The 9,087-nt window shown below is 44.3% G+C and overlaps 1 protein-coding gene across 1 annotated transcript; it reads right to left on the bottom strand.

Annotated features, from left to right (window-relative positions):
- Window positions 1-282: 282 nt before the first annotated feature.
- LOC149297800 (cAMP-regulated phosphoprotein 19-B) lies at window positions 283-7,709 on the bottom strand. The gene is made up of 3 exons (XM_089488286.1): window positions 7,650-7,709; window positions 2,110-2,232; window positions 283-453 (listed from the first exon to the last, which is right to left on the bottom strand). Exons 1-3 carry the CDS (start codon window positions 7,707-7,709, stop codon window positions 283-285), a joined length of 354 nt encoding a protein of 117 aa, XP_089344412.1.
- Between the last annotated feature and the right edge of the window lie 1,378 nt (window positions 7,710-9,087).

Below are 9,087 nucleotides of genomic sequence, written 5' to 3'. Positions count from 1 at the left end.
GTTTGTTTTCAAGTAGATTAATTTACATTGCTATACCAAAACAGGTCTCTTAATCAGTGCATTGTCTTCAACAACTATTCTGATACTACACATTTCAGCCTACACTCCAGATAGCTACCTGCAATAACACCCCTTTGCCTGGTCATCAAACTGACTACAATGTAAAGAGGAAAGACGCAAGGGAACAAAAAAACAAAACCAGAAAAAAAAACAAAAAAACCACATCATCGAGAAGGAAGATTAATGGGAATGAGGCAGGGTTCATGCAGACAGGCCCTTCAATCAGCCAGCCAACTTGCTTGCTACCAGGGAAGGTTTCCTTTGGGGTAGGTCCTGTGGAGTAGGGATATGATCACCAGTGACTTCTGTTTTGTCTGGTGTAGCAGCTGGAAGCTGCTTGTTCTTCATTTTTGCTTTAGCCATGTTATAGTCTCCAGAGTCAAAGTATTTTTGCTAAACAAAAAAAAAAAAAAAAAAAGGAAAAACAAGTTAAATTAGTTAAATGAAATGTATAATCTGTAAAATATCTTCAGGAAATATGTAAAAACCTGATAGACTGCATTGTAAAATAATAAGAAAATATTCAGTTCCCACAAAATGCAATAATCAAGTTCAATGCCAACTATAGAAAACACTTTTCTACGTGCTAGAATAGTCAAAATAAACTACGAGTTCAAAAAATAAATGGCATGACACCTCAAAACATAGTTGATTCTTCCTTCATAACTTTCAAATTGTATCCATAATTTTCCTACAACTATAAAGAAGTACAAAACGACATAGTCACGAATGTCTGGCACTAGCTTGATCTGGAGAACAGGTGTGTGTGTGTTGTGGTTTAATTACATAAGACCGCAATGGCTTGTGTGATAGGATTTGCAACCTTATCTACTATACATTGTTTAAAGATGCTTTAAGTATATACCGTATTGGCTCAGATATAGGCCGCCCCCGTGTATAGGCCGCACCCTAAAAGTTTGGTGCTTTTTTTAAAGAATTTTTTTTTTAATAGACATGCTGCCACTCTGTCCCCCCCCCCCGAGATATGCTGCCACTGTGCCCCCCCCGAGATATGCTACCACTGCCCCCCCCCGAGATATGCTGCCACTGTCCTCCTCCCCCCCTCGAGATATGCTACCACTGTCCTCCCCCCGAGATAAGCTACCACTGTCCTCCCCCCGAGATAAGCTACCACTGTCCTCCCCCCCGAGATATGCTGCCACTGTCCCCCCCCCCGAGATATGCTGCCACTGTCCTCCCCCCGAGATAAGCTACCACTGTCCTCCCCCCCGAGATATGCTGCCACTGTCCCCCCCCCCCGAGATATGCTGCCACTGTCCTCCCCCCGAGATATGCTGCCACTGTCCCCCCCCCCCCAGAATATGCTGCCACTGTCCTCCTCTGCCCCCCCCCCCCCACATCAGCGGATGTGCCGGCACCGGAAGTTGTATACGCGTATTGCGTAGATGTCCCCCGCCGCCCCCCCCCCCGACTTACCAGAGCAGACGCCCGGGTGTCTTGCGGGGCCGGCGGGGGACATCTATGCAATACGCGTATACAACTTCCGGTGCCGGGACTCAGCGGATGTGCTGGCAACGGAAGTTGTATACTGGTATACCAGTTGTATACTGGTAAGTCTTGGGGGCAGAGGTAAAACGCATCGTGCGGACGTTCACCACTGCCGGTGAAGGTCTGCACGATGCGCTTAGACAATCTCCCGTGCCAGCAGGGGAGGCTGTCTGAGCGTATCAGAGAGTAGGATCCGGGTCCCCTGCACCGCTGCGGGGGATCTGTATCCTAACCCTGCTGCCTGCCCGGCGCCCGGAACGGCATGTCCCGGGTGTCGGGCGCTAGACCCCCGAATATAGGCCGCAGCCCCACTTTAAAGACTTAAAGTGGGGGAAAAAAGTGCGGCCTATATTCGAGCCAATACGGTAATTCAAAATTTAAAGAACACACAAAGTGCATCGTGTCACAAGCAAGAAAGTCATCAGTTATTCCATGCTGGCGCGAGAGGTACCACTAAGCCATCTAAACTGCTGCAACCATAATGAAGTGTACAATAACGCGGCAAATGATAAATCAGTACACACAAACCTTCACACTTACTCCTTTTTGAAGACGTTTCCTCAGGAAATCAGACCCTCCAGGCTTGGGTCCTAGGTGTGGATACCTTGCTTTTAACTTGGCTTCTTCTGCTTTTTCAGGGCTGACAACTTTATCATCCATTTCCTATGGGGGAGGGGGCGAAGAAACGTTTTAATTCTTCTACTGTATGTGCAAATATGTAACACAACATACCAATTTTAAATTGATTGCCGTTTTGAAATGCATCACGTCACCTTAGGTTTCTCAGCTTCTTGTTTTTTTCAAATAAGTTTTAATCATTTAGTTTTGAGTTTCACTTCACTATTCCCATTATATGACAGGGCTCAACAAACCCCAGAAGCCAGGTAACATGACTCCTAAAGTTGTACAGATGGCACTTAATATTACTGCTTTGTTATATTGGGCCAACGGACAAATCTCTCCCTGGCTGCTGCAAAGTAGATGTGTATACAGAAGGCCTACGAGTAAGCACCTTTTCTTGCTGCCCTCCTGGTTTGTAAGAGCTCCCAGGGCATAAAGTTGAAACAGTTTTATTTGATCCCCATCTACTACTGTGACTATACATGTCTGCCTAGCAGTCTGGGATAAAGTACAAGCCAAAGCCAAAGCCCTAATCATGCTGACTTGCGGGTAACAGAAAAGTCATCTCACATGTCACTCTCACACACACAGAAATAGGGCAGTTTAAAGAATGTATAGTATATTTGAGAACTTTTATATTTACTTTTCTGAAAAACGTATATTAAACTCTTATCTGGTGCGGATGCCCTGTTGCTGCCCTCCTCTTGCATGCTCTGACATTTCAGTGGGGGTAAAATGCACTTCCACTGAAATCAACAGGCCAGCGCCAGGGAAGAATAAGTTATGTGCTATGAAAAGAGTTTGCCAAGGGGTCTTGTTGGCCCCCTGAAAATCTCCTGTGAGTCCTGGCTGGCTTTGCATATCTGCGTATGCACACTACTGCAGGAGGCAGGAAAACATGCAAATGTGAGACACACTATTGTGTGGACTCAAGTGCACACGATGGCTATAAAGCCCATTTAAACAATATATATTTCCAAAACTATTATCTGCTTGGCTGTAAGCAGTTTGGATAGAGTATATTAAGTTATAGTGGAGTGTGTTTAAACCAGGCTTGGACAAGATGGGGAACATTGGAGCCAGCTTCTTTATGTTCTATTATTTATTTAAAAAGAGGTACATCAATAGAAAATGGCAAACAAATATATAAAAACAAATCTAGGAGACATGTCAGCTGTCTTCTGATATTTCTCAATCCCTGCTTTAACCACTTTAATTTAAAGAAGATCAATTCCCAAAGAGTAACAGGCAAGTGGCAGCTACTATTTACTCTAGCGATGGTGCCAGCAGACCATGTAATCACGGCCAATGGGGCAAGACATTTTGAGAGCCGTCGCCATAATCCCCAACAAACGCGACTGGAGGTTAGAACTCCAAAGGCCACGCATTGTTTGAAAGTGTCAGCTGGACAGCTATTTAAATGACAGCAGAATAGTTTGCAGTAGCTGCTGGGTTGCATCTACCGTGCCAGTCACACAGCCCTGCTCTACAGCGTGTACATCGGTTTCTCAGATAAAACATTGAGTTGTTCTGTAGAATCATTGTGACTCAGATCCCGGGCTGCCCACACAAAAGGATGCGCAACACTAATGTGCATCACATGCGTAACCAGCAGTTAAAGCTGTTTTCCACATTAATATCTAAGGCAGTTTAAAGTTGCAGTAACTCAATCACATCATACAATGAAATGTCTTCTTCCCCTCTCCTAAAATTTCCCATTTTCAGTTTTTACCACTTGGAAAATCAGGGGAGTATCAATACACGATCGGGGACTTCAGTGACAAACCCCCTATAACTGTGGAGAACATATGAAACCTGGCCAAGTTCTAAACACAGCCAATTTTCTGCTGGCGGCGGGAGAATCATCTTCTGAAATGCTCCTTTTTCGAAAAGCACTACTTTAATAAGGTCCTGTCCCATACAGACAAAATAATAACCTAAGTATGTGATTCTTTTTCAACCAAGTGTACCCATTGATTTCGATACAAATGCTTTCCTGCCACTGTTGGTTGCTACACACTGTCACAAACATACGGAGACATTCCCGTCTACCCATTGAGCACTGCTGTGAAATGCTGACACTCTATTAAACAATAAAATTATAATAATACATTATTCACTGGTGGGTGTGCCAAGGCCATGGCATTGCCTCTAAGAATTGTTTGGATATTTTCACAGTTGTAAGAAAGAGGTCTTTGATGCTAAAAGTAGTTATAAAAATATGTTAACTTTAGGAGGAGGAGAAATGGATTATACAAGCGAAGGGTTAATATTAATAAGTGAGGAGAAAGTAGTTCTGAATCAAAGTCCCATCAGATTCCCGATGTTCCCAGTGTTGTTGTATGGCGTGCAGCGATAGGCTTTCACTTGTACCACTAAACGCCGGGACTTTTTTTTTTAACAAACTGCTTTTGTTCACCAGCCAGGAGTTGTTTATTTCACATCCCAAATAGTTTTTGAAAAGTCAATAATATTTACTGTGCAGAGTGCAGACTAATCGTGAAAAGCACACTAAATATTCAATACCTCAGGGGCTGAAATATGCTTATAGATTTTAGAAAACAGGAAAATCTGAACTGAATAGACATACATAACATACTCTGAAGCGGCCTTATTTCTATTTATCAGGCCCTAGAACGCTTCTGCTACGTCAGCTGAATCTACTTTAAGTGGCCGCTGGAGCCATCGTAATATTATGGTGTCTCCTTAAATTTGGTTGGTTTTGTCCCTTGCACATACATGGAGGAGCCAAGCAGAAAGCACCCTATGCATTTGCACTGCCCATCCCCCAACACAGTTCTTATGTCTGGAAGAGACATGTAGTGCTAGAGTTCCACAAGTTGTAATGAGACATGCGCAGAAAGGGCTCCTATTTATTCCAAAAAAGCGCTTTCTTGCCAGATTGACTCCTTCAAGCAGCCAAAAGCGGCATGAGTAGCGGACATGATCTGTGGTGCCGCGCGGCAGCTTACCCTTAAGACAAGCGGCTTTTCTCCATATTAAAGTACTTTAATATTCATTCCTTGTTGGCGAGGCTGCATGGGACAGTCTGCCCCTCTAATAACAGGACATGAGTGGCCACAGCGTATATCAATAGATGTGTCCAAGAACAAGGAAATTGAGCCGAGGAAGTCACCTTTAATACCGGTAATACTATAAATACGGTTGACAGCCAAAGATCGCCTTCCTGACAAGGACGTGTAAGAACACGAAGCGTTTTGCACAATACGACTGTTTAAATAAGTCTGCTGATTGCACCAGCACACTGGCTTCAAAAAGTGACCCGGCCACGTTTCAGACCTTGCAGCACAATCTTCTGTTGTCACCAAGGAACACATTTCTAGTAAATGCTATCCGAAGTCATTAAAAGTATTTCAGCCACAAAGATCACGTTCCATTATGCATACAACAGTACAAGACCCTCAATCCTAGGATTTGTCCAGGTCCGGTTCCTTGGTAATATAGTTACCGGTACACACATATTGTTGATAGTTTACTAAATTCACAAGAATCATGCATAAATATCACTAAATGGACCTTAAGCCTCCAATTAACATATACACACAAAAGATACAAGAAGAACGCCTGCTATAACCTGTCCCTCCAATGCCTTTAACCATCATAATACAATCTAATCACAAAGAGAACACCGGGAAACCCAATACCACACAACCGGCTGGCATCTATTCCAGATCATCCCAGCAACAATGGACAAACGAGGACAATGACTGCAAATATGCACTTGTTTGTATAGCCAAAGTCAAGAGTCTAGTCCAAGTTGTATATAAAATGAAGTTTAGAATCAGTTTTTGCGTTATTTTGTTACTAGACCTCTTGGTGTGGATCTGCTCGTACCATGCAATGCATGTGTGGGATGTGTACTTTTGGTTTATAGATTAAAAAGGTGTGACTGGTCTGTCTCTTTAACCGCTCAGAGCACCAAGCATGACCACGCAATCTAACTGAAACCTGAACCGTTTAGGTCTTGGGTACGTGAGAACATTCCCAACATCTGCGCATTCTACCCTCAGCAGCGATGCATCAAGTAGTGCTTCAAAAGTTTTAAGTACGCACTCGCCACATGAACATTAAGATGCAATGTGGAACATGTCTGCATTACCATGTTACAAGCAGTGACAATTACAATAACAAATCTGCTTTTGTCTTAACCAGCTCTGTTCTTCCATGTGGGTCCAGGGGTTTCAAAATCTACTTAATTTCAAAACTAAATGGTCCTTGATAAAAACTGTGGTAAACCAGAGGAGCTTTGTTAGAAATACTCAATACTAGTGTACATATCTATCATTGAAACATATCCCCTCCACCCTTTTCTCCCTGGTTACCTGCGGCCCATCACACCACTATCAATCTCATCACACCTACATAACTAAGCCAGAAACATAAAACCCTACTAGAAATACTCTCTGTACCAATATCCACAACATGGACCATAGGCTCAGTAAACTCTTCTTCAGCCTTCAAACTCATCATTGGCTTTCCTCAAACCACCAATCACTTGCTGCCCGCCACCGTGCTCTTGGATACAGATGAGGATGGTACTAACGGCGGGGCGTTTCAGCTCATCATACACTTTACCTGCAGTCATATCTCCACTCAGCCTCACAAGGAAGCACACAAACAATCCGCAAAATAATACATAAGTGACATGTAAACTGAAACACTGTGACACAAAGAAAAGGCCTGTCACATGCAATGGAAAAGTAGAGAAATTAAATCCATTTTGCTGCAGGGCCTGCAGTTTAGGTGGGGCTGGGAGAGAGATTCAGCCTGCTTTGGGCTGCCAGGAAGTCACACAAGGATCCCTGAGCCATCCATGAGATGGGAAGAGGACCACACCAAGAGGAGGATCCTCTGCCTACCGGGAGTATAATTAAATAGGTCAGCAGCAAGGTTACCGAGGTGTTACTGCTGATCCATAGTGATCAACACGCAAGAGAGCGACACTAAATAGGGCATTCGCCAAATGCAGCCGCTAGCACACTTAGGCCAGTCTGGCCATGTGGCCTGGGCTGTAGCCATCATTCCCTGAGCCATGGTGTGAGCTAATGCTAGGGCGATCCCCAAGGACAATGCCTCTCACTAACTATTTCATCGCCAGCACGTCTTACATCCTGTCAGATACAAGGGACCCTGTGAGGGGGAGATAAAGGCAGGAAGAGGCCATACCACGCAAGTGAATCCACGAAAAGAGCAGCAGCAGCAGCAAGAACACACAAGGCCAATGCCCGGGAAAGCCACAAGAGGGAAGGGGGTTTGGACATGCAGAGGGACACGACGCACCAGCGGGCATTTCAGATAGCAGAGTCCAGGGAGGGATATCCAAACCGCCTTTCTCCCTCATAAAACTGTGACTCATCCTCCCGCACCATAGTCAGGAACCCAGCACCCAAAGGCCATAATTCCCTCAACGTAGACTTCCTAGTGCCCTCTATACTCACTCTCTGCTCGTCGGTGGAATTATCCTCCGGGAACTTGGTATCCTGGTTATCCGCAGACATTGTAAGAGGATGCGGCGCCTTCTAGTTCGCCCCTGCTCGCTCTCTCCAGGCTCCGCCTACACAAAGATGGCCGCTGCGCTGGGTACGTCACTGTCACGTGATTCACGACGTTCAATGTAGACAGGGAATCCTCTTGAAGCGTGGGTCGCCGTCCCTGCGGTGACGTCATCCAGCGGCGCGCACACTGTACTCGGTGTATTGCATGCGGTGATGCGGTTGGTTGTTCTAGAAGCTTTGGATTTGGGGATGGGGATCCTGCTCGGAGGCTTTGGTCACCGAGGGCCGCCTCCATACTCTGTGCAGTTGGAGTACAAAGATACTAGTTCTATGCTACATGTTTATTGTCCCAGCAGCTGTACGGCATTATTGAAATCATGGTTAGAAGTCAAAAGGACGCTAGAGCCATCATATGCACTTTAATGCGTATGACAGCTGAGTGGTCCCCTTAAAGTTCCTTGGCACATGATACTTGCCACCAGCTTCTATTTTGCACTCCAACAATGTGAAGAGGTTAGCTACACACACGTTAAAGTTGCATATCTCCTTAGTCATATATTTTGGGGTTTTAGTCCCAATTTTGGGCCCTCTGTCCTAGGTAGCTGCTCTCCTATACCGCTTTTGCAGGCAGTTCCAGGTGATATGGGGAGAAGGTTGACCACATTTTTTTTCTGCCATTCAGGGACACACTATGAAGCAGATGAGATTACACACGCAGGTGTATATTTATATATATATATATATATATATATATATATATATATAGTATTTGCTCAATTATAGCAGGACCTTGATTATAAGACGACCTCCCAAAATTTGAATATTAATTTAGGGGGGAAAAGCCTGAATATAAGACTACCCAATAAGAAAAAAGTTTTACTAGTAAATATTAATTCACATGTGAACAATTTTTTCATATTTAATAAAAACTATGATTGAGAAAAATGCGTTTTTTGTTTTTATTTCCTTTTATTTGCCAACCTGCCCCCAGGTATGCACATCTGCCCCCCAGAAATGCCTTATACCCCCTTATATGACTTATACACCTCTATATGCCACTCTGCCTCCCTGAGCACCGGAAGGTCACGTGACGCCAGCGCACCATCAAAGAATCCACGGCAGAAGTGCCAGCAGCAGACCTCCACCGGCTGCTGGAGAGAAGGATCCAGGTACCCTGCAGCGCTGCGGGGATCTGGATCTTAGTCTTTTAGTTAGACCTCTATTTGAGATCTGATCAGTAGACGACCTCGAATGTAAGACGGGTATTTTTCAGAAAAAGAACCTTGTCTTATAATCGAGCAAATACGGTGTATATATATATATATTTATACACTGATTCACATATGCACACCGTCACATACAGATAAAATACATTTTATAT

Source organism: Sceloporus occidentalis, unplaced genomic scaffold (assembly GCF_023333645.1).
Source record: "Sceloporus occidentalis isolate IW3139 unplaced genomic scaffold, rSceOcc1.0.p SCAF_37, whole genome shotgun sequence".
NCBI lineage: Eukaryota > Metazoa > Chordata > Lepidosauria > Squamata > Phrynosomatidae > Sceloporus > Sceloporus occidentalis.
Note: the sequence above shows the minus strand (reverse complement) of the source record. Positions and strands in the feature narration are given on the sequence as shown.